At 37.4% G+C, this 26594-nt stretch overlaps 2 protein-coding genes across 4 annotated transcripts in view; one reads left to right on the top strand and one right to left on the bottom strand.

Moving 5' to 3' along the window:
• The window catches only part of LOC117565565 (slowpoke-binding protein), a 51986-nt gene extending 41463 nt beyond the window's left edge, over positions 1–10523 (bottom strand). For both annotated transcript variants that reach the window (XM_034244736.2, XM_052001937.1), the window contains exons 1-2: positions 10418–10523; positions 9589–10048 (exon numbers count right to left, since the gene is read on the bottom strand). The gene's annotated coding sequence lies outside the window, so the exon portion shown is untranslated. The remainder of the gene's footprint in view (positions 1–9588; positions 10049–10417) is intronic.
• The window catches only part of LOC117565567 (unconventional myosin-VIIa), a 35414-nt gene that overhangs the window by 4685 nt on the left and 4135 nt on the right, over positions 1–26594 (top strand). Inside the window, exons 1-7 of one of the 2 annotated variants that reach the window (XM_034244743.2) lie at positions 15608–15849; positions 18740–19003; positions 19825–20946; positions 21012–21527; positions 22599–23627; positions 25998–26207; positions 26261–26547. In XM_034244743.2, the coding sequence (XP_034100634.1) occupies positions 15826–15849; positions 18740–19003; positions 19825–20946; positions 21012–21527; positions 22599–23627; positions 25998–26207; positions 26261–26547 (3452 nt within the window). In that variant the 5' untranslated portion in view covers positions 15608–15825. Of the gene's footprint in view, positions 1–15607; positions 15850–18739; positions 19004–19824; positions 20947–21011; positions 21528–22598; positions 24168–25997; positions 26208–26260; positions 26548–26594 lie in introns of those variants that run through there. The other variant, XM_034244741.1, reaches the window with a different exon arrangement.

The following is a 26594-nucleotide window of genomic DNA, read 5'->3' as shown; positions in this document are numbered from 1 at the left end:
AAACTGCTGACGTCAATCGACGCACAGCATCCGCAGGACACTTGGAGCCTATAGAGGAGCACAATGGTCAATTACATGCGCCGCATTCGTTCGCTTTCGTTTCGCTATTATGGTCAACCGCAAACACACACAGCGAGGAAATGCAGAATGGGGAAAGGAAAGAGATTGTGACTGCGACTGTGATTATTTATGTGCAACTGTCAGATTAAAGCCGACGACAGTTGTCAGCGCTTTTGTTTCACATGTCAACAATTCAGGCTCAAGATTAGCAGGAATCAATCATCAAACATACGGCGAAAATTGCCACAGACTCTTTTTTTTCTCTCTCTCTCTCGGGCGCGCAAATGCAAAATGAGAATTTCACTTCGTCTTTTGTTTGTTTTTCGTTTGTGATTGGTTGCATCTGCTGTTTAGCTGACAGCTGTGTCCTTGGCGTAAGCGAATGATGCAAGCGATGTTTGTCAAATGAAAACGTACAAGTTTCCACTGTTTTTTAGAGGTGCATTAAACTGTGGAAAATTGGCGTCAAATGTAATAAAAGTTTATTGTTTTTTCTAGTTTTGGTCAGCTTTTAAAATATGTTTATGTTTATGTTTTGCTTAGTTGCTTAGTTGTCTATAACAGTTAGTGGTTTAAAAATGTGTTTTACTTGAGTAAACTTTTAATAACGACCAATTGACATTTGGCGTCAAATGTTAACAAAAGTAGATTTTTATTTATAGTTTTCATCACCCTTCTCCTACATCAAAAATATTTGCTTTTTGGAGGTGCATAAAACTATTCCAATTTGGTGTCAAATGTTAACAAAAGTTTCTTGCAATTTTCAGTTTTTATATACAGTTGAGTAAACTTTTAATAACACTAAAAAATTATTAAAATTTAAAGTAAAGTATTAATAAATGTTTATAGTAATTTCTAGTTTTCATCAGAGAAGCTTTTCTTTTTAATTATGGTGTCAAATGTTACCCAAAGGTTTGTCGATATTTCTAGTTTTTTTTTTTAATTTATAATCAAAAGGATTTACTTCTTTATTATTTGCATAGATCTCTGTTTCTTTAACAGTTAGTCGCTTGTGTTATATTTACTTTAACTATTCAACTATCTTTCGCCAACAAGCTGCATAAATTATATTGTGATTGTATTTCTAAAATCGTATTTCTATATATACTGCACTTAAGCCTGAAATTCATCAAAGTTCCCTCTCATTAATGTCGCAAATGAAGAGTGCTGCAAGTAATTTAACTTGCTTGCCAGCACAGCAAAGGCAACAAGCTTTACATATATGTATGTGTAGACTATTTTATATATGCAGAGATTACTCCTTTCGTCACAGGCTAGGAGAGGAATGCTTGAGAGCTTCACACTCGTCGTAAATTACAACGATTTACATATGATTAAAGAGCTGATTGTGTATGCATTCAATTTGTGCCTGGATAAGCGCTCAAAGCGTTGCACGTAAATCACTCGGCAGACACAACACACGCAACGCACACATATTTGAATACACACGTGAGCAACGTATCCAATTAATAAGGTCGCATATGTAAATGATTAATGATTGACCGTCTATTGGCCAAAGGGCAATGGATTGTTTAAGCTGTCCGTTCCACATGGCGTATGCATAATTAAAATACACACGCACACACAGAAAGAACTAACAATAGTTGGCCACAAAGGCATTTAATTTGCTAGGCTTGTTGTGTTTTGATTTCATCAAGACTCTAGCTGAATTTATTAGCAAAAAGGCGAACAACTCTATGAACATTTAAGCCTTTTACGATTTGGCCAAGTCAATTAAATACATTTAAATTGTTTATGCGAAGGACTTAAACTGTTTTAATGGCCGGCCATAAAAGTGGCAAGTGGCAAGTAAAAAGTCGTTGGCGCTCATAAAAGCGAAATAAAAATGCAAAATTAAATGCACAATTGCAAAATGCAACAGCACAAACGAAGTGGGAAGCACCTGCTAATCCTGCTGCACAGGACACACAACTCGATGTAGAAAGTCAGAGCGCCCCAAAGCTGTGAGCTGGAGGATTATGCAAATGCAAGAGACGTTGACTCTACTCTTTTTGCCTGTGCTCCAGTTTCTATTATCTTGCGTATAAGTAATTATGCTAGAAATTACAATAACCTAAAGCCATTTGCATATGCATGTCACAAGCATTTGCCATTTTCACTCTCTCTCTCTCTCTCTGTCTCTAGCTTTGAAACTGACCTCACTATAAACACATATCAATGCTCGACCCGTCGCTTTTAGTTCGGCCATGCATCGTTGACCAATTCAGACAGGCAGTTATGATGTTCCTCTCATCCTCCTTTTGCATCTTTTATCTCTCTGCATATATGGCCTAAATGCGCTTTTCGCCTGGCATCCGGTCGCCTTTGGCTTTCCAGTTTTGCCTTTGTGGCCAGCAGTGGAGCTCAGTTTGATGCTTTTGTTGGGCGAATGTGCTCTCAGATTACGCTCGTACTTAGTCAAGTAGGATGAGCACAGTTGCGGTTTGCGGTTCACTTGCCTCGCTTGCTTCGCTTCAACCTTGAAGCGCATATAGCGCAGTGCAAAATCTGATTTCCACCTGAGGCTTAGTTTATGACGAGTCTGTCAGTTGCAAGCAAGCAAGCAAAGTTCATAAATGCCGCTGCAGAAAGTTCTTTGCTAATTCCTTTCTAACTCTAACAAGCTAATGGTGCAATTTCTCATTTATGAGCTGACCAGATTAAGTATACGCAATGTGTTGACCTGAGAGATTCAACTGAGCAGTAGCTGCAAATATATTAAAATGCATATTGTACTACGTATACGCAATGTGTTGACAGCGGAGACAATAAGAAAGTTACGTATACGCAATGTAGTGCAATTTTAAACTCTGCGGAACTAAATTTAAAAAGAATTAAGTCAATGTCTAAACTAATCTTTATATTAAATGCCAATATGACGTATAGGCAATATGTTAACAGCAGTGACAAGAAGTTACGTATACGCAACGTAAATTTTTTTAGCGCTGTTGAACTTAACATTATAAATAAAGCGTCAAAATTCAACTGAATTTATCAACACGCTTAAAAACAAGATCAAATTTCTTTATTTCAAACCCCGATATTACGTATACGCAGTGTGTTGATAGTAGGGACAATTAAAAGTTGCGTATACGCAATGTGATCAATTTTCCAACACATATAGACTTCATTTAAAAATAAAGCTTGCCTTACTTCAAATCCTGATATTAAGTATACGCAACGTGTTGACTTCCATATTCACAGCTCAAACATATCTTACATTTTTAAATACAACTAAACTTAATTTACCCTAATGTAGTATATTTGAAACCCCAATATTACGTATACGCAATGTGTTCACCTCCAAAGTCCCAGCTCAAACATATTAAATTGCAACCAATATTAAGTATACGCAATGTGTTGACAGCTAGACATACGCAGCGTTGTACGTTTTGAACGTATTTAGGCTTTAAAAAAATCAATTGTAAAGCTAGGCTTTGCCTATTTAAAACCTCCAATGTTACGTATACGTAATGTGTTGACCTCCATATTCACAGCCCAAACATATTAAATTGCTTATAATGTTAAGTAAACACAATGTGCTGACAGCAGACGCAAGCTGACAGCATTTCAAACAAAGAAATCAAGTATACGCAGCGTATTGAGTTCTTAAATAAAGCTAAATTTGCTTTAAAGAATCTTTCTTTTGATATAAATATAAAAAGAAATCCAACTGCATTCATCAAAATGCCTATTAAAAGCTAATCTGGCAATATTTCATAACGAACAATGTGTTGACCTGTTGGACAGGAACCGAGCTGCCATTTTAATTATGTTTTGTTGTGAAAGCCAAAACAAAATCCCAAGAAAATCGCAAAACAAACGATAAACGTTGATTGACCCAGCACGCTAGAGAGAAAGCAGAGAGAGAGAGTGAGAGAGACTGAAAACAGAAACCAGCAGGTGATGAAAATGAGAAGCGAACGAGAGAAAGGAAAACAAAGAGGGCCGAATATGCAAAGCGGAAGCAACGAGGACAATTTGAGTCCATTAGCTGTTAAGCCAAAACGACAGGCCGAAAAACAACAACACGAACAACAAGAAGAAGCAGAGTAAGCGACACCACAGCAGCAGCAAAACCGCACAAGCTAATAATGTCGTCCACTGTGTGTGCACCTGCAAACTGAGCCATTTAATGGACTCCAACTACTGTGGCAAACCTCCATTTCAACGTCCAGCAACTGTTGATGGCGCAGAGAGCGAAAAAGTTTTTTGCTCCCAGCGGGTTGCTAAACAATATTACTCGCTGGTCATGCTGATTGCCCTCTGCTAGCCAATAAATAAATGAAAGGTTTACCCCCTTTCCTTCCTCCTCCGTCAGGTGCGTGCTTTGAAGCGGAAATTCTCAATTCGCATGTTTAATTTCGATAATCACAACTACTGCAAGTGTGTATTAGTTTTTAGTCCTCCTCTGGGTAATTGATGTGAATTTAGGCAAATCTGTTCGAGTTCCTGCCAAATTTGTGAAGCGGAAATGCAATTTGTATTTTGCAGCAGTTTTGAGCAGCGGAAACGGAAGTTGCTTGCCTGCTTGTCGATCAACGCAAGTCTGTCGAAAACAGTCTCTCTCATTAATATTGTATTGACACATGAGTTGTAAACAGTTTAAAACTCTCCCTTATACATAATTCAATCAATATTTAAGTGCTAAGCATTTTGTTTGTTTATTTGATATGCAAATGCAAGCAAATATTAATTAAATTTCCAATTGGTGGTGTAATGTCTAAACAGCACACAGTTGATTGGATTGACATTATTGTTGTGCTTGTCGGATAATCGTTGCTTGCAATTAAGACTGCAATAAAAGTATATTTGCTTTGTGGATTTCACTGCTCAAATATTAATACTGTTTATTGCAGCTTAAAATTCTTTGTGCGCAAAGTAGTTTAAATGCTTCCCTAAGACTCTTGAGCACTTGCCAAGTCAACTCCTTTGTCATTTGTTACTGTCACTGCTTGGCATTTAATCAACGCTGCACAAAAAGTGTTGTGTGCATTTTTTAACGCTTCGCTGCAAGCTGAAAACTTCGCACTATGACTTGGCGCAAAAAAAAAAAAAAATATATTTCGACTCCAGCAAGTCTGCAATATTTGGCAACATATTCGCCCCTCGTTGTCAGTTGTCTGTAAAATAAATAGTTTCCTCTGTAACGTGCTTAAACAAAATAATTGCTTCTCTTTCCTATGCTAAATAAATAGCGAAAAATATGGGAAATAAATCGTTATAAATTGCTTACCGCATTTATAACACTATTAAGTTTTATTACATTTTAGTCACAGCGTAACTCATAGTCTAGTCAACTTTTATTTGCCACATTCTAGCTCATTCCGAAGGGCAAACATAATAAAGCAGTCGATGAGTTCGTGTAACATTCACAGCACCGTGTATGTAAAGCACTTCCGTCAAAGCAAACACAACTTATTGGAAATTTTTCTCATTAACTTTTCTAACATGCAGCTAAGCTTAGTTAGTCCGAGGAATAGTTCCACAATTAGTTAGTTAGTTAGTTGAGGACATTTAGTTTTAAGGTTTGCATAAATTATAAAAGAAGTGAAGTGAGGGGAGGGGAGGAGAGAAATGTTCTCCCACTTCGCTTGTGACAACAAATATTCCGTCAATATGTTGACACATATATTAGCATATTCGTGTGCGAGGCTTTTACGTTGACAGCATTTCGACTTGGAGGTCATAATAAGCTTTAAACACACGCACTCAGATCCTGTCACATATCACAGCGATAAGTCATGGATCTTGATATGCACTTGAATCAAAATCCAATTAATTTGCGTACACATAAATCATGTATCAAATTGAATGAGGTTTGTTTTCGTTTTTCGTTTTCAATTTTGCTGTGTAACTCGATATGCGATAAACGTTATTTAAGCTCATATTTTATTGCCGACATTTGTACAATGTCAGCACAAAATATTGGCAAAGTCCTTTGATTAATGTGCCGCAAAAGCGTAATTATGAGTTCAACTTCAAGCAGGTGAAACTTTCGACGACCTTTTCAACCAAAAGCTAAAAGCTTTTCTGCTTGGTCTCATAAATATTTTTGCGATAATCTACTTTCGAAAGTTTTGTTTGCCAAACTAAAAGATATGCGCATCGTTATTAATTTCTAATTAATAACGTTTTTGGCTTTGTAACACTTCGAGTCCTCAACAAACTGTAGCCTTCAATTTTCATTTAGTTCATAAACAAAATTTAGAGCGAGTAACTAAAGCCACACAAAGAGTTTCGCCCACACACACAAAGCCCAAAGTGAATGCTAAAGCAAAAATGTGGCTGGCAAAACTTTGACCTTTGCGACTAGGCGAAAAAGTGAAATAAACAAACAAATTAAAGCAAACATAAAATAAAGCCGCCTCTAAAGCAAAACAAAATGCCTCACTGATCGGGGTCGTCTTTTGGTTAGCAGACGTCACAGTTGGGGAAAAGAGTAAGAGAAGTAAAGGCTTGTGTGTGTGTGTTTTTGTTTGTCTTGGCGCCTAAATGCTTGGGCGTGCCCTGAAAACCAAGACGAAGGCGGAGTCTGTAACACGAACTAATTCTCAAGCCAAGACTAAGATAACAAATTTTTGTGCGGAGGTCGAAATAAATCACACAACAAGTATGCTGTCAAGCAATTTGTTATTGAAGCTCAACTCGATGTAGTTTGAATAGCGGCGAGTAACTCTTCATTGTGTGTCGCACATATTTCATAATTAATTATGTGTAATTACGCTGTAATCTCTTGCAAGCAAAACGTATTGAATTCGCATAGCAAGAAAATCAATTACAAGATTTCTCAGCTAGATTTTCACGCCACAGCCAAAATCTCTGCGCTGACAGGAAATCTCTATTCAGCATGTATCTGTCAGCAGGACAACAATAACAACAACAAACAAGAACATTTGCTGTTTTATGTCTAAAAATAAAGTGAAATACCAAATATTACGCATACGCAGCGTCGCCAAGGAGCAAGACTCATACTACCCCAACTTTTATGTTGTTAAAACAATGCTCTCTATGGCATTGGGTGTTTTTTTTGAGGGTGCCGCCCACTTGGGATTGTTAGGCGTTCGCATAATTAGCATAAATGTCATAAATACTCTGGTGCCTTCTCTTCGCTTTGCTCCGTTCCGAAACCCGCAACAAAACGACGCTTTGAGTGTAGTCGTAATGGGTTTGGTTTTCGGCATCTTTTCATTTATTTTTTTCCGTTTTTTTTTTCTGTTTTTTTTGCGCCTCTTGAACAAGAAGAATATCGATCCAACTTTAGGCACAACTTTGCCATCCGAAATTAACATGGAAATCAAATCAACAAATGAAACAAAGTGAAATCAAATAAAAATGTTTGCGCAAACAAAAAGGCGAGAAACACAAAACAACAAAACAGAAAAAAGAAAGCAAATCGCAAAACGTTGTGCAAAAAGTTAAGCAAGGACCAAGCACACAGGACAACAGGAAACACAAAAGGCCAGGCCCCGCAAAAACAAATTTGTATTTCGTCATTGGCCGCGTGCCGTTTTCCCATTCGCAGTGCCGTAGCAAAGTGCGTAAAAACTAAAATGTATTTCGAAGCGCACATTTGGCTAAAGGGATTGCCTCCGATGCCTTTTGGCCAGCGGCTAAAACTAAAACGAGGCGTGTCTTCGTGCTGTGTGTGTGTCCTTGGGCATCGTCTCATGCATTGCTCCCATTAAAGTAACAGCCAGCAAATGGCATTCAAAGCATTTCAAGCACACACACACCAAACCAAACCAAAACTCAAGGGCTCTGAACTCCACTCGAGTCGATTCGAGTCGAAGCTGCCAGGCGCCTTCGACGATTGCGACAGACGATTTGACTGTCTCATTAGACGTAATTCAAGCAGTTTCACTACTGTTGTGCTTCGCTCTCTAAACTACATTGAACTCTTGCACACAAATGACATTTAGCAACTGCGTGTGCTGTGCTTTTGCTGTGTGCAGCGGGGCGTATACGTAATGTGCAGTCGTAATACTTTTGCAAGCAGACTTGAGCTACACATAAAATTCTCTGTGTGTGTGTGTGTGTTTGCTAAGAAATTGAGCTGGGTTACTGCAACTACTGCTACTACAACAATAATCTGGGGAATTTGATAAATATTATATTAAATACGCATTCTTCTCGATATTATTGTTATTAAAGTTCGCTTTGTAGCACTTTCGAAAGCACTTTCTATTGAGCGAATATCTGTGGAAAATTCAATTTGTCGTGAGATGAGATTTTATTGAATGTCATATACAAACGTATTTATTTTTGTGCTCTGCCAGAAATAAATACGCCGGGATTTGACCGATTTCCTAAAATATAACCAAAGGGAACTAAGAGAAGGAAAAGCATGAATACAACAGAAGTTTTTGACTTCACAAATAATTGATTATACAAGAAAATACGTAAAATGTTTAGCTAATAATATAAAGTTCCATTTAAAGTAATTCTCGTTAAATAATAAATATAGAAGCTACAGTCGAGTGCGGCTGTGGAATATATTTGACCCATTTTTAAATAAAGCAAAACTGTGCGGTATTATTCCTAAAATATACCAAATTGTTGTAACGAAAAATACTAAAATATACCAAAGGATATTTCTAGTATATTAACATATTAGTACGCTCAAAATATACCTTAAAATATACCAAACTAGTATATCAAAAATATATGTCAAATGATATTCTTGGTATATTGACATACTAATGCATTTTAAATATATCATAGAATACACAATATACCTTAAAGTATACCGCATACCATAAAATACTTAAATATACCAAAGGCTATTTCTGGTATATCAATATACTAGCGTATACAACATAGAGTACAAAATTTACCTTAAAGTATACAAAGTTATTATGCAAACTACGAACACTTTTTCTGCTATATCAGTATACTAGTACATTAAAAATATACCAGAGATTACAAAATATACCAGATTGTCAATTTAACTATTGAAAATATAGATAATATCCATTGTATAATCCGCTTAAAAATAATTTAAACGTGCTTTCGAATCGAATGTCTAAAACAAAATATTTCCCATTAGGTCAAACCAAGTTGAGAGTTCATTAAACCATAATTCATATTTCTGTGATTATCTATTACCCTAGGTTAAGAATATTTAAAATAGCTTTGCACAAATCCATAGGCCAAATGGTATTTTGTATTTTTTCCTGGAACCTCAATCCTAAACTGCAAAGCAATAACACGCATTCTATATTTAGGTCAAATAGTAAAGCGAGCAGCTGCTACGCACTCGAAGCTAATACAGTTTTATGGATTCATAGTTTTGTGTTATTTGTTTTTGTGCTTTTGCGATATACTCGTAATGCTATAGAAGTGCGCTTTAAATATTCATAGTTCGAGCTTAATAGGACTTAAGAACAAAGGTAGCCGCAACTGGCAACCTGAAAATTGATTTTGTGGCTTGAAGCACAATGCAATTGGGTCAGAGTTAGTCAAGAGTCAAGCACTCCCGATGCAATTCGGTAGAACAGTGACAGAAAGGAAAAAAAGAAAACTCACCTGTAACCAAACAGGAAAATGAAACTACAGCAGCTGCAGGCAACGCGTGTGGCGTGCGGCGTGAGGCAAGTGACAGGTGGCGTGTGTGGCAAGAGGCAGGAGTGATGAAAGGCGGCGTTTTCTTTGCTGTGTTTTTTTTGCGTTTACGTTACTCTGCGCTGATTGATTTCTCTCACTCGAGTTAATTGAATTGATATTAAATTGCAGTTGCAGAAACTCGCGAGTATCTCACACACACACACATGCACACTCACACAGTAAATGTTGTATTGTATATTTGTTTTTTTAGTTTATTTTTGTTGGTCCTGCGGCTGAAGGAGGAGCGCAATGCAATGCGACAGATGCGGTCAGTTGCTCTCGCGCGACTGACTGATGAATGAGTTGGCTGCTCGTTGAGGTCGGTCTTCTTTCTACTCGTGTGTGTTCCGTTACTCTCGGTATTCACTGAGTGTATTCGGTTCTATTCAGTGTATGCGTGAGAGGTTAATATTGTTGTTTTGCTTTTGCTTTAGCTGGAGGCACAGCCAAACAATTTCAATTCGGCTCGGCAACTACTGGGCCAATGGGCCAAGTGCGAGCGCAGCGAAAGCACAGTAACAACAACAAGAGGAAAGCGAAAACGAAACGAAACCAAAAATGCCTTAAATAATTTATTGCATTTTTCATCAACAACAAAAAAGTAATGAACACAATGTACAGAGAAAAGCGCCAGAAAGCTTCAGCTACAAGTCACTTGTAACACGGTCTTTTTTTTGTTTTTTGTTTTTAATCTTCAATTAAAGTACATATATTTTTGTTATTTTTTTTGTTGTTTGACTAACAAACTAACCGTTGAGGCGCCAGGACACACGTTGAGCCCGCGCGACTGTCAAAAGAGAGAGAGAGCGAAGAGTGAACGAGAGCGAGCGAGTAAAAAAATACGTCCACTCCGCTGCGTGACTCGAACTGAATTGAAAAGCGTTTTTGGCCAACCTCGAGTTGCAGATTCTCACAATTTTCTCAAGTGCCGCCAGCTTCGTCGACGTCCTCTTCGTGTCTCTGTGCGTGTGTGCATGCGTGTGTGTGTGTGTTCATGTTTCGTTTCGTATCTATAAAGTTTATATTTCCATTGACACCCTTTCCCCAAGTGTTCAGCATGTGGCTTTGGCCCAACGTGCGAGTTTCATTTCCATTTCGTCTCAACCTGTGAGCTTGCCAAAGCTTTCTCTCTCTCTCGCTCTCTCTTTTACTCTTTGCTCACCTGTTTCAGCTGTTTGCATTGCGCTTTCCAGATTGCACAATAATAATAACAACATGTGTAGCTTTCTCACATTGTGACTAAACTTTTGCATTGCTTTACGCACTCAGCTGTTTACGCTTCGGCATTTTACAGCTCAGCTGGCCATGCTTCAACTGAAGCTTTTTAAAAGCTATAGCATATAGATATGGACTAGATCAGAAGTAATTTTAATGGCTATGATCTTGACATTCATTTGAGTGCATCAAATTCGAGGCAATTATTCCAAAAATGCAGCAGCAAATTTATTAAAGCGAAATATAGTAGCAAATTAAATTTAACGAATATATAAACGAATATATAATTTTATATTTCATTTCTTGAACGTCATATAAATATTAATTTTTTAAACATTCAATCAATATTTTTCCATACTTCAAAAAGAAAATTAAATTTTTTATCATATGTAGCTTTTATATGCGAAAGAATTTATCGAATTATAAATCAACATATGTACATGAAATTTTAAGAAATTAAGCATAAAATAAAATATTTTATTTTGTATAAATTTTGAGAAATTTATAGGGGACTTATATTTTTTTCTAATACAAATTATTTCGCTTAAAATTTGATTTTATAGTAATAAAAGAAAAAAGAAGAATGATTTATTTTGTATTAATATAGGAAATTTAATTTCTTTTTTATACAAAATAATTGATATTTCTTAAATTTATAACACAAATTGAAATGATTTATATATAATAGATCTCTATCAAGTTATCTTTAAGTTCTAGACATTCTTACGGTATGCCTTCCTATCAAAAGAAAGAGAGAGAGAGAGGGAGTAAAACTCTGACGACATTCGACAATGTTGTGCACTTCCAGTTGACGAGCTTTTACTGTCTTTGTTGCGTGAGAGACTGCGATAGAGAGAGAGGAAGCAGGCGAAGCTTTTGCTCCAGTCGAGAAAGAAATAGGCGGCTATGCGAAGCTTTTACTCGGCAAGCAAACGCTTCGGCAGCGCAGCGCGTTTCATTGATGCCCAAATATAGGTCAACAACGTGCTGCGCTGCAGTCGCGAAGGAGAGAGAGAGAGAGGAGGGAGAGAGAGGGGAAGAAAGAGTCAAAGGGAAGGCAGTCGAAGACGAAGGCAGCGAAAAAGACGTCGTTTATGGGTTTATCAGTGCAATGGAAACGATGCTGATGCCACTTTGTGTACATGTCTACATCTCTGGCATGTGTGTGTGTGTGAGTGTGTGTGTGAGAATGTGTGTGCAAATATTGTGAATTGCTTAGATGGCCATAGTTGTCGTTGTCGTTGTCGTAGTTGTTGTTGCTGTTACCATTGTCGTTGTCGTTGTTCGATGCCGCTGACATTACCGCAGTTGCGGCCGCCATTTGAAGCAGTGAGTTCGCAAAAACAATTTGCACGACATCGCGACACAACGCATCGCATCGCGTATACGCCCCGTTATCATCAATGACTGAATTTATGACCGGCCTTGTGTCGGCATTCACAAATATTTGGTGCATTTGTCATGGACTCGTCGCTGCTGTCGACGGCGACGTCGACGTCTCCGTCACAGTTTTGTGTTGCAGTAATTGAATTTTATGCGCCGACAGCTGACAACACATTTTGCCTTTTGTGTGTGTTTGCTGCAATTTTTGCTTTTTGTTATTTCGCAACGCGCTTTGCTTCATTCTCGCTTTCTGCTTTTCTATTTTTGCGCCCTAAATTGGGTCAAAAGTTGAACTGCTGCTGGTCCCAACGATTGTTGCTCTAGCTAAGCACATTTTCAGGATAATCTTAATTGCGCTTTTAATACTTCGTCCTCCTTCACCTCCGTCTTTCATCATTCCGCCCGGAATCCGCAGCGAGTTCGTTGCATTACGCCAAGGACTTGCTTAAGGGATAAAGCAAAAGCTTGTTCATGTCGGCGTGTTTGACGCCTCGCTGAATGTGCAAGAAGGCAGCGCAAAGGACCTCAAGGATTTCAAAGCACGTTGCCCTTCTTCTCTGACTGTGGCTGCCTCAAGCTCAAGCTCTTTTACTTTTGCGCTGCTCACGTGCATTCGTTCCAATGGCCCCGCAGGCAGGCAGCAAAGAAACCCAACTGCCAACTGCCAACCCAACGCAACGTTTTCTATTTTAATCGCCCCCTCGAGACGCACTTACTCAAATCCATGCTACAGACAATTTTATTTCATCCACTTGAAAATCGAAAATCCCCTAGCCTATGCTTATCGCTAAACAATTTGCTGTGTGTTTGGCTGTTTGGCCAATGGCAAACACAGTACAGCACTCTTTTCAGCCAAATTATCTATGTGGAAACGATGAATGAAATTGTTGTCTAACGGTCACTTTAGCCCAAGCTCAATGGCCATAAAAACGGGCCAACAAAATGAATGCTGCTCGGTCTTATGGTCAGCTTCCTTCCGGCTCTCTGCCCTTTTCCACTCAGCTCTTTCTTGTAGCTATCTTGTTGCCAGGGCTGTTTTGGCATGAATACGTAATAATAAATCAATGAGAAAATAAAATAAAGCATTGTTCAAGACTGACAAAAGCGAAGCTTTCCGACAGCAAAATTAAAATCGAATTACGCGTTTAATTTTTGCAATAAATTAAGCAAGAGAAGGAAAATAATATAATATGAGTGCAGCTTGTGTCAATGGGTTAAGTGAAGTATAAATTATCGCAAGTAAAATAGGGAAGTAGTCGAAGCTATTGAGTATTGACTTCCTTGCGTATACGTAATTTCGTAGAAGGCAGTTCAATAAATTCAACAGTAAATTTTAAAGCAAAATACCGATTAGCTAGAAATCCGCCAGTCGTATACGTTATTTCTGGGAATCAATTGATAATGCTCTGATATTGTATTATTATTGCCACCAAGGAAGCATTTTTAATAATACGCAATGTTGACAAGTAATTACAATTAAATGTCAGCTTATCTGCAGTTGTCTAATTACTACTTCAAACAATTTGAGTTATTGTCGTGATGCACTTTACGGCCTTAAAAGATATAATAAACAAATAGTAAACATAATTGTTGCACCTGAATATTTGTTTACTTACGATTTATCATGTTTAAAGAGAGTGTAGAGAGCAAAAGTAAAGAGCAATGTAAACTGTTTAAATACGATTTTTATAGATTACAAGCTCATTATGATAATGTCGTTTGGGTTTTCGATAACAAAATCGAAGCAGCCGCTCGTATGACAAATCGAATGAAACCGAAACTCACCGCGTTGAACTTTGTGTACCTAATACTTTATCGTATTTCGAGCCGAACAAAAAACATTGCGTGTGAGCTAAGGAAATTCGCAATTAATACTCTATCGATCAATAACTATAAAGATATAATTCGCTCGAAGTGTTAGTGCGTTCATTTATGGACATTGATTAGTAATGACACAAAAAGAAAGCGCTTATCTTGAGTATCGAGTATTGTCGAAAATCACAAAATTTCACTGCGTAGTTAACAAACAATTTATTAATTAAGCGCCTGTCAAATTTTGGCTCCACTGATTAGTCTTGTTGTCAGTTCCACAATAAATCATTTGCCCAGCCCTCTTCGATTTTATTTTGTTAGGGGGTAATTGATGTTTATTTCACAGTTTCCTTTAGATATTTCAAAGAAGTATTGAGTATAGACTTTGGAATTTATGTTTGCCAATTTGTTATTAAATAAATGTTCATTAACATTCAATCTTTAAAATTTGCATAGCTAAAAACTGCATCGATTGTGTAGGTGAATTGTACATTTATTATAGTTCGGGGTAATTGATGATTGTTTCACATTTTTTATTAGATATTTCAATAAAATGAAGTGTATTAAATTTATTCCATTTTATGAAATTTATCTATGCCAATTTGTTATTAATTTAAAGTGCATTAATATTCTATCGCTTGAAGAATTTAAACCAATTAGAAACTCCTATCAATCTTCGAAATTTGCATAGATAAAGCTGCGTTAATTATATAAAATATCAACTATGATATTTGTATATCATTCTTTTATAAATTAGCGTTCATTTATCAACCTTTTTAAACCCTTTAGATAGTACTTTATTAATAAAATGTTGTTCTAATTAAGTGTTTCTTGTACTATCATTTTAATGAATAGAACTTTTCCATTCAACATTAGTAACAATAGACTTTGTTCTATTATGTATTAACAACACAAAAGTCGAACAAATCATTTCACATGTACTCGTACTTGATCATATGAGTAGCTGTTATAAGATACCATTAGTTATTGAGCCAGTTCATCATGATATGTATTTGTTATTATGCAAAGAGTGTTCAGCGATTGGCAGACACAATGCCTGGGGACTTATCGATAGTCAGAATGTTGTAGATTATTGCGAACAAATAGATGACAACGTCGATGACTCATGTGGGGTGGTCAGTTATACGAGACGATAATGCTTCAAAAAAAAAGTGTACTATATAATTTGGCAACAGCTCATCGTTAGATAAGAAAACGATCGATAAGCTTACAACTAAGACAGGCATATTAAACATGACGTATTGTCATTATAGACAACACAGACAACAGAGTCAATCAACGGGTCAAGTTCTCGGTCAGAAAAAGAGAGAGAGAGAGAGCGAATGAGAATGCGATTTTCAACACCTGATCGAAAACATATGGGAGGAAGGGGGGGGCGATAAGTGGGAAAGCGGCTGCCAAAAAGCATTCAATATTCATTATCAATATATGAACAGCGCCGTCGCAAGATAAGAAATGAAATGTCAACTATGCCTACAGACCACAATTCAGCTCATAAGTGAAAGAGTCGCCGTGCCGAGCGGAACTCTCAACGGTCGTTAGAATTACAACTAAGAAGAAAACAATTTCTGCAAAACGGCTGTGAAAATAAAACCCCAATTGTACAGCAAATATTTGCTAAGACAATCAATTAGAATTCACCGCGCGTGTGTCGCGACTGAAACTGAAAAAACGTAGAAAAAAACCGAATATAACCGAAACGCAATTAAGCAAAGCAATTTCATAGACATGTCCGAATTTCTGCGGGAACATGTAAGTTATCAAATGAGGGGATCTCATTTCAGCGGAGCTTATCACAACATTGCTCAAAGATAACACGAAAAACTAAATTACCGAGTGTGAAGAATTTTTTGTGTACTGTGTTCAAACTGTCGTCGCTCATCATTTGCCACGCGTGCCGCAAAATTCGTAAAGACTTCCGCATTTATAAAGACCTCAACGGGTCAGCGATCCCGATCATAATTCACCCTGAAAACTTAAGGAACTTTGTGGAAGTGGTGTCAGGTGTCTTTTCTAGACGAATTTTTAGCGTGCCAATTTTTTCTGTGCAGAGTTGTATTGATAGCTGTGATAGCACGTGATAAAGCTGGGCAATTTTCTTATCAATAGCAAAAGTAAGCAGACTTTAGTTGAAAATTGAGAGTCTAAAACATACCCTGGAAAGGAGACTTACGGAGCTTTATTTCATTACAAGGGTAAATAGAGCAAATGAGTCATTGACTAGCTGAACATGTTTCTAGAAGTCGTAGAAAGATTGTTTCTATTTTTTATCTATCAGAGTATTTCATACAAATAGTTTTAATTCAGTCTTCAATAATGTTGCTGTAATTGAATTAAAAAATATTTCTAAATGTTGTATAAACATATTTATCTATATGTCTATTAAAGCATTTCTGATAAATATTATTAATTCAGTAAAGAAATCTAAATCTATTCCATTAGTTCTATGTTTTTCAGTCAACTCATTTAATGCAGTCTAAAAAAAAGGCCTACAAGAGCTACAGGAAAAATTCCATTGAATCAATGCGATTAAGCCAACATCAAAAAGAAAACAAATTGAAATATCATTTCGACTGACTAAAATTGATAATTGATAATTACGTCATGTCAAGGGCATAAATAATAATTTCGATTTAATTTTTGACTAGCCAGCTAAAATTTGCTGTCCACTTGATTGGTGACTTGACTTGTCCGCCGCAATCTGATGATTAGATCATCGTAAAAATTATTTTTCAATTAAAAGTTAATTCAAGCATATTCGATTAAAGTTCAAATCGAAAGCAATGACTTCATCTCTGAGTCATTCGTTGAGAATTAAAACAAGTCTAATGCATTTCCAGGAATTGTATTTAAATTAAACAAATCATTTATTGGATTATGTGCATTATTTATTTACTTTAGGTGTTGTTTTTGAACAGTAGCCATTTGTCATAATCTTATCAATTAGGCACAGCTGGGTCTTCGCTTATCATAGATAAACAAGGTCGTTCAAAAAGGCCGAAAAATATATACTATATATTGGAAATGCACTTAAAGTTGTTTCCTGAATTTGGTAGCAGAGTCTACTATTTTAATTATAGTTTTCGGTATTGATCTTCTTCTTTTTTGGGGGGGTGCAATTATTGACTGTTTGTTGCTGTGTTCGATTTGGCGTCGTTGATTGTAAAATAGTGATAAGAGCTTTTCGTATATCGGCATTCCACTGATAAGATAAGCTCCAAAACATACTCTAGTAGTGAATGTTTGCCTAGCAGCTACTGTTTTGCTTTCCCTTATTCAAATAAGTTGCTGAGGAAGTGGCGAATATTTCTTTTAAAATCGTGCCACGCGTTTAATCTGCGGCTATTAAATGATTATGCCAGGAATTTCGATAATAAAACAATGCGGTTTTTGTTTATTGCAAGCAATTGGATTAATCTATGAATGGTTTTAACATCTCAGCTGATTTCTTATCGAGAACCCCAAGCTACAACTCACCTTCGTTATTATGGAAATAATCGCTCAATGAAATTGCATTTTACTTCAAAGAAAGACAGACAATTTTTGTATATAACTCATTATCTCTTTGTATGCATTAATCTTTAAATAATGAAATGGTTTTATTTTAAAGAAATGGCAAAAAGTATTGACAATTTCTGCATATAGTATAAGGCTCTATCTCTTTGTTTGGTTATCGAATGAACGGATGTTATATTTAAGAAGTTAGCACACTTTATCTCTGTCTATTATTATTTATTCACTATCAATGTCTGCGAAAGTCTCTACTTTTGTGCTTTAAGGGCTTTAACAACAGACAACAGCTGCTGATTAACTTGGAACTTGCCGTGGAATTATTGTCGCCACTTTTAATACCCGCTACCCATAGAGTAAAAGGGTATTATAACTTTGTGCTTCTAGGAAATGTATGCAACAGCCAGAAAAAGGCAACTCCGACACTATTAAGACAATATGTCCATCTCAGAGACTGTAAGAGATAGAGATGTAATTATTCAGATTTTCAAATTTGTTTCAAAAGTTATTAAAGAAATACTTTTGTATTGGCAAAAACACCTACCTATTAGATCCTTTAGCTGACAATCTGCACTTGCACTCTATGGTATATCTTGAATGTTGTAATATATCAATATACCAAAGGCTGTATTTGGTATATACCCGTTACCCTTTTTGAATGAATGCAAAATTGTGTGGTATTCTAAAAATATACCAAATGTATATTAATTTGGTATATTTTAAGATAAATACCGCACTAGTTTGCTTTCATTCAAAATGGATATCTGGAGTCTCTCAGTCGAGCACACTCTACTGTAACTTTTTTACTTGTTTATCAATAAATTTCTAAATTTATAGTGAGATCACTTATATAGAGTCCTTATCTATTTACAACTTTTTGGGGGAGTCTATAATTTAGGTAGCTTGTAGCCATAGCAATCGAAGTAACGATACCATTTACAACACTCATTACAACTGAAGTGAAAAATAATCAGTTTCCCTCGCATTGAGAAATACTCTATGCGTATTTCAAAACTACTTGTCTTCAAGTTATATATCTATATCTTATCGATTTGAAGTGTGAGGGCGCGTGTACATCAACCAGACTACTATAACATCGATAAGATCTCTAACGATTTATTTCAAATTGCAGGGCGAATATGTGTGGGTTAAACCACAGAACACAACATCGGAATTCGCAGTGCCATTTGGAGCACGCATCGTGCGCACGGAGAAGACACAAACTTTGGTCTGCGATGATGCGAACAAACAGTTCTGGGTGCCAGCTGGCGATGTGCTCAAGTCGATGCATCTCACCTCGCATGAGGATGTCGAGGATATGATCACACTCGGCGATCTGCAGGAATACACGATATTGCGCAACCTGCAGACACGCTATGCCAAGCAGTTGATTTATGTGAGTAGAAATGCGAACTTTTCATACCTATTAATATAAATATAACTTAAGTTTTGTAAAGCTTTGCTTTGCATTTTAGTTTAGTTCTTAAATTATGTTATTGCAGCACTTATTTGTATTTCAATTATGTTATTACTATAGACACTTCATTTTAATTTGTATACGTAAAACTGAGTACTCAAAATTGCGAATTTATAGATTATTTTAAGTTTAAGACAACTTATTTAACAGATTATTATTTTATATTATTATAATTATATCTTTAATCCAACAATAGTATATATTTCACGTTAAAGATACCTTTGACTATAGTGTAAAAGTGAAGTGAAAACTTGAATACACAATTATTATAAAGTACAAAACTAAAAAACATGTAGCTTAGCTTATATAAGATAGCTTAATGAGAAACCAAATTTAATTTAAATTCAACTTTATTCTATATTAAAATGTTCTTTTTATTGCCTATCTAAATTACAAAAAAAAAATTTGTAACTTCATTTTAATATTAATTTTCTTAAGTACTAAGTATAGTCAGCGAACGTCTTGTAGTATTTATTTTAATTTGCATATTAAGCCAAAATCTTATGTATTTCATTTTAGTTCTTACTACTTTTTACTTTATGAGCTAAAATACTAGTGAAATATAATTTAAATTTAATTTTTCAATCTTCAATTTAAATACTAATGATATTTTCCATACTAATTCGACTCCTATTTAATTTGAATATGTAATATATTTAAAGTATAAGTATTCTTTAAATACTAAAAAGTTCTCTATATTTAAACTCCTCTAACTAATGGAACGTCTTTACTGCTTGCAGACCTACACAGGCTCCATGCTGGTGGCCATCAACCCGTACCAGATACTGCCCATCTACACACACCGCGAGATCCAGCTGTATCGCAACAAGAAACTGAACGAGCTGCCGCCGCACATCTTCGCCATCAGCGACAATGCCTTCCAGCGATTGCAGCGACACAAGGAGAATCAATGCGTTGTCATCAGCGGCGAGTCGGGAGCTGGGAAAACAGAGAGCACCAAGTTGATACTGCAGTATTTGGCTGCCATCAGTGGGAAACACTCGTGGATCGAGCAGCAAATAATTGAATCGAATCCCATTATGGAGGCCTTTGGCAATGCCAAAACGGTGCGCAACGACAACTCGTCGCGCTTTGGCAAATACATTGACATACGCTTCACACCCGACGGCGCGATTCAAGGTGCTCGCATTCAGCAGTATTTGCTCGAGAAATCACGTATTGTGTTCCAGAGTCGCGACGAGCGCAACTATCACATCTTCTACGCAATGCTGGCGGGTTTAAGCGCCGCGGAACGTGCTCGCCTCCAGCTGGAGGAGCAATCGCCGAGTCAGTATCATTATTTGGCACAAGGCGGCTGCTTTACGCTGCCGGGCAAACAGGATGCCAAGGATTTTGCGGACATTCGTGCGGCACTCAAAGTGCTCTCCTTCAAACCGGATGAACTGTGGTCCATACTCAGTTTGTTGGCTGCCATTCTGCATTTGGGCAATTTGCGTTTCAAGGCCATCGAAGTGGCTAACTTGGACACCGCCGAGGTGGACGACAACCTCAATTTGCAGCGTGTAGCCCAGCTCTTGGGATTGCCAGAGGCATCTTTGAACACCGCTCTCACGCAGCGTACCATCTTTGTACATGGCGAGCATGTGGTGACCAGTCTGTCCAAGGAGGCGGCCATCGAGGGACGCGATGCGTTTGTGAAGTCTCTCTACGATGGCATCTTTGTGCGCATCGTGCGACGCATTAACGACACCATCGACAAGAAGCCAGAGGCGCCGGTGAACAGCATCGGAGTGCTGGATATCTTTGGCTTTGAGAACTTTGACAACAACAGCTTCGAGCAGCTGTGCATCAACTATGCCAACGAGAATCTGCAGCAGTTCTTTGTCGGTCACATATTCAAGGTAAGTTTGGACTATACATCTTCCTTTAGTCTTTAATCACAACTTATCATATTCTACCTTCACAGATGGAACAAGCCGAGTACCAACTGGAGCACATCAACTGGCAGCACATTGAGTTCCAGGACAATCAGGACATTCTCGATTTGATTGGCATGAAACCTGTGAATATTATGTCGCTCATCGATGAGGAATCCAAGTTTCCCAAGGGCACAGATCAAACGCTGCTGGAGAAACTCCATGTACAGCATGGCAATCGTTCGATGTATGTCAAAGGAAAAACCACACAGACTTCGCTCTTTGGCATTCGTCATTATGCTGGCATTGTCATGTATAATCCTCTTGGATTCCTGGAGAAGAATCGCGATTCGTTCAGCAGTGATTTGCGTAATCTGGTTCAGCGTGCCAGCAACAAGTATCTGGTGGATATTTTCCCGCATGAACTGCCCATGGACACAACCAAGAAGCAGCCAACGCTGAGCGTCAAGTTCCGCAATTCGCTGGACATGCTAATGCGCACTTTGTCGCAGGCTCATCCTTACTTCATACGCTGCATCAAGCCCAACGAGTTCAAGAAACCAAATGTGAGTAGACAACGTTTGCACTTTATTTTCACTTTACTTCATTTAACTTGAAATTTGGGTATCTTTTCTGCTCACAAGTTGTTGAATTCACATGAGCGCTTAAAAGTATGCTACACAATTTTTTTTAGTTTAATTCGCGTGATTTTGGCAGTTCAATGTCTTTGTTAGTTAGCACATAATATAGATGCCTCGTTCTAGAATCCATCTTTTTATATTATTTTTTATATACTATAAATATTTTCAAAGCACAAGAACCTAACTTTGTCGCTTAGCTGTTTGATTAGTCTCTTGTTGTACGTAGGAAGTCGATTATTTTACAGCCGGATTTCGTGAGAAATTTTCTTACTTCTTATCAACCAAATTAGGAAATAACTTTGACAATTTCTGGCATAGAAGTGCTATGTTTTTAAGCAATGCAGTGCAAGTGAAATATGTGTGAAAGTGTCAGCAAACGTTATTAAAATTGCAACTATTGATATACCTTAAAGAGACCTAAATCACTCATCATTAAATCAGAGTATATGCATGGACTGAACTTACTCATAATTTAATTAGAGGATACGCTTTTAAATGAATGTGAAATCTTTTAAGGCGTCAACGAAATTATAATCACATCATCTTGAACTATTCTATGGAAACCTGCATCGATTGAAATATGCAATTTTTAAAGATAATAATTTCTCAATTGCTCTTACTAAGAAAAAGGCAACAAATGTGTACAGGGATAATCAGAAAGTGCAATTTTTATTAAGATGATCTTCTTTTAACGCGCATAATCAACGCATTATATTATTAAGAAGACTTTTTGAGAATAGCATGAAATTCATCACCATTCTACGTTTAATTTCGCAACATCTATGTGAATATAAAAAAGAGCAGTTCATCAGCTCCATCTCTACATTCAACTTTAAATCTCTATCTTCAACATCTTCATCATTGAGCAAACCTCATCTCATCTTCATCTTCTTCACATCATCATCAATAAAACACTCTTCAGATGCTTCTATCATTCCATCATCATCGCTTCCCTAAGCTTTGCCTTACTAATCCGGTTTATCTCTGCCTCTGCAGAACTTTGACAAGGAGCTGTGCGTGCGCCAATTGCGCTACTCGGGCATGATGGAGACTGCCAGGATACGCCGTGCTGGTTATCCCATACGCCACGCCTACCGCGCCTTTGTGGAACGCTATCGATTGCTGGTGCCACGCACTGGACCGTTGGATGAATGCGATTGCCGGCTGCTGGCGCGACAGATTTGCGAGGCAGCATTGCCCGCTGACTCGGATCGTCAATTCGGACGCACGAAGCTGTTTCTGCGCGATGAGGACGATGCGCTGTTGGAAGCGGAACGCTCTCGCGTGATGCTCAAATTTATTGTGACCATACAGCGAGGTTTTCGTCGCGTGCTCTTCCGTCGCTACCTCAAGCGATATCGTCAGGCCATCATCACGGTGCAGCGCTATTGGCGAGGACGCATGCAGCGTCGTCGCTATCTGACCATGCGACGTGGCTTCCACAGACTGGGGGCATGCATTGCTGCCCAGCAGCTGACCACGAAGTTCACGATGGTGCGCAGTCGTACAATCAAATTGCAGGCACTGTGTCGCGGTTATTTGGCCCGAAAGCGTTTCGCTTTGGAGCTGACAACGCGACGCCAGCAGCACAAGGAAAGGAAACGCGTCAAGGAACAGGAGTTGTTGCGTCTGAAAGCGGAGCAAGAACTGCTTCAACAGCAGCGACTCAAGCAGCAGCAGGCTGAAGCGGAGCAGCTGCGTCTGAAGCAAGAACAAGAGCAACAGCAGCGACTCAAGGAACAAATCGCAGCGAGAAATGCGGCTGCCATGGCTGCAGTGCATCAGCCGAAGCGCACAAAGTCCATCAAGCGTAACGAGCAACCTGTGCTGCCTGCCCCCACGTTGCAAGCACGCATGTCGCTGCCCCCGCCGCCCCCGATGTCGCCCATCATCATCACACCGATGGCAGCACGGCCGAACAGCAGTGCAACAAAGACAAACGGTTTGGCTGTGGAGACACCTGGTTACGATGCCTCGAAGCAGATTGTGGACGATGTATTTGGCTTCTTGAACGATGAGCCCGATGTGAGTGGGCCACTGGGGCCGAATGTGAAGGAGAAGTCATTGCTCTTCGAGCGGGAGTTGCGATTGCGCAAAGACATTCCCACAAAGCTGTTGTCCCGACCCGTCAACTACTATGAGGCGACGCCACGCCCAATTGTCAATCAGACGCGTCTCTAGCAGTTGCGTGTGCTGGGACAGCCCTGAACAAAAAGAAACCATAACTAACATAGTTTTATTTTAGTGTATTTAAGTCTATATATATATGTTACGAATATTAGTAGCTGATATTACAAAAGAGCAGTTGAAAGTGGAGCTAACTTTTTGGCTTCCTCAATTGCTTGACTTGTGTTGTCAACTGGGAAAAAAAGAAACAAATGAAAAATATGGGACTTGTCTTTGTACAAAATGTTGTTATATAAATGTCGGCTTGTATATATATATGTATATAAAATAATAGAAAAACAAAGCTTTGTTCCTTGTGATTGTTTGATAATGTTACATATGTAATTTAATTTATTTTGTATTTGTAAATAAAACGCGCTTCGGTGATATCTTAAGAATTTTGAGATATCTCCACACATATATTTATCTATATGCAAATCTCATTTGTCTTTTCGTTGTGGTTTGTGGTGTAGTTATGGATTGATTGTGTGTTCTGTTCTTTGTTCTTGTTGCTTTGCTCTCATCGCGCTTATCTCACATTTGTTCTATATATATTATATATCTTTATATAAGTAGTAAATTATATAGTCATCCTAAGCAGGCGCTTTTCTAATCAATGTCAACTGAATATCATCTTCGATTACTATCTTATTGAGTCCATAGCTAAAATTAGTTGAGTGACGATTTTGGATCGCAATTTAATTTGAACTTGTTTTTATTATCTACGGAAATTTCGACCATATTTAATTTTGTTTTCTTATACTTCTATTCAAGTTATTGATAACGAAATTTCAATTGCGCCACACTTGGGCGTTATTTACATAAACAGTCCAACTGATTAGAGCTCTTTAATCTTTCAACATTTGATTGGCAATCCATAAAGTTATTGCTTCTTTTATTTGCTATTTTTATATTTTATTTAAACAAATATTTTTAAATGTTATTGCGTGGTTATCTTATCCTGCACTTACCTTCGGTTTGGCCTTCTGTTAATAGGGCGAGAAATATTACAAAATCTCTACATAAATATAGATATCAGAGTTAAATAACCTTTATTATCATGAATGCTGTAAAATTGTCAAAGAAAATCGTCAGAAAATTTTAATTTAAAAAATGTGAGTAATAGGAAAAAATTCATTCTGAAAAGACGACAAATAATACTAAAAACAAATCTTCTAAATACTCTAAAGAATTCTTACTTTTCGAGAAAAAAAAACTTTTAGCTAAATATTTAATGCTTTTAGTTTTAGAAACTACCATTTTCAATTTTATTTGAATGTTTTATAAATTCGTTAAATTATTTTATTCTTTTATTGTCCTCACTTAGAGGACTACTTGTACTTTAACTATTTGTAATGAATCACAGGCGACGAAAAGTTCAATTTTCCTTTTTTTAACTTCATATGTTTTCCACAACAAAACCACTAAAATTGTTAAGGCAATTATAATGAATCATTAGAGACAAAGTTCAACTTTGAATATCAATTTCAACTCAGTTTTAATTTGAAACAATATCTAAAAATATCCTTTTGAATTTCAAAGATTTTGTAGGTTTTCACGAAAAGTCACAACAAAATCTTCTGAATTTTAAGGGCAACTTTAGTAAATTGTGTTGAATAACTAGAAGCAAAGTTCAATTTTGAATTTAAGTTTAATTTTCTTAAACTAAATTCCTTTCATAATTTCAAACTTTTTCAAATTTTTCACAAAAATCCACCTCAAAACTTCCCTTGAAATGAAACAACAAACAACACAACACAAATTTTCAAATTTATTCAAAAACAATATTTTCAAATGATTCAGAGTCCGAATCGAAGTCCAAAGCGAAGTCCACGTCCAAGTCGAGTGATGCACACGGTTCGGTCGATTGTCAGCGACTAAGTTTGAAATAAGTTCTATGTTAGTCAAGGAGCTCAATCAGCTCAGTTATCGGCAACGGAAGGCGTTGAAAGAGTAAATACACAAATGCCTACCAAAATGATAAATGACATAAAAATGCGATCGTAAATAATCGGCCGAGTTTCCAGAGTCTTATCGCCATTGGCATATCTTAAAGAAAAAGCTTACTATAGATAACTGGCAGCTATACATAGATTACGGTTGACTAAGAACGGGGCTGGTACAATAAATACTATATTAAAAATAGTATCAATCGAAGCGTATAAGAGAAATGAAATGTAAAGTTGAAATGAAAATTGATATTGATAATTGTATACTCTTTTCTTTTAGATCACCCTGAAGAAGTCAAGCAGTATTACTTCTGTGGGCACAATTCGATTGCCTAAACCTGTTCCTAACAATGTGGACACATCGGACTTTAGCTTCCAGAAATATGCATCCACTTATTTTTGCAGCGGCAACACTTCTCAGCATGAAAGGAAACCTCTCAAGCAACCTTTGCTGAAGCATGATCTGCCCATTGAGCAAATGGCAGCCAAGGTAGGAAATGGTTTACTCTACATTTATTTATAATAAATTTCTGTATATTTTAGACCATTTGGTTGCTGATACTACGCTTTATGGAGGATCTTCCAGAGGCTGCTCCTACTCCGAAAGATCACTCGCTGCGCCATCCTCAACTTATGCAGGACATGGCTCGCATTCTGGGCTCCAAACCACGTCGCTTCATTCGCCAAACTCTCCGAAGGCAGCCTAAACTAATTGGCAATGGTCAACGCGAAGTTGAGGATTTCTATCAGCTCTGGCTGAATGCAGGCAGCAGTCATCTGGACAAGCTGCACTTTATTATAGGGCATGGAATTCTCAAAGAGAGCTTGAGGTAAGCGAGGCAGGAACTTTTACCTACTTAAATTACATTTTCATAAA

This window comes from Drosophila albomicans, chromosome 2L (genome assembly GCF_009650485.2).
Source record: "Drosophila albomicans strain 15112-1751.03 chromosome 2L, ASM965048v2, whole genome shotgun sequence".
Taxonomy (NCBI): Eukaryota; Metazoa; Arthropoda; class Insecta; order Diptera; family Drosophilidae; genus Drosophila; species Drosophila albomicans.
Note: the sequence above shows the minus strand (reverse complement) of the source record. Positions and strands in the feature narration are given on the sequence as shown.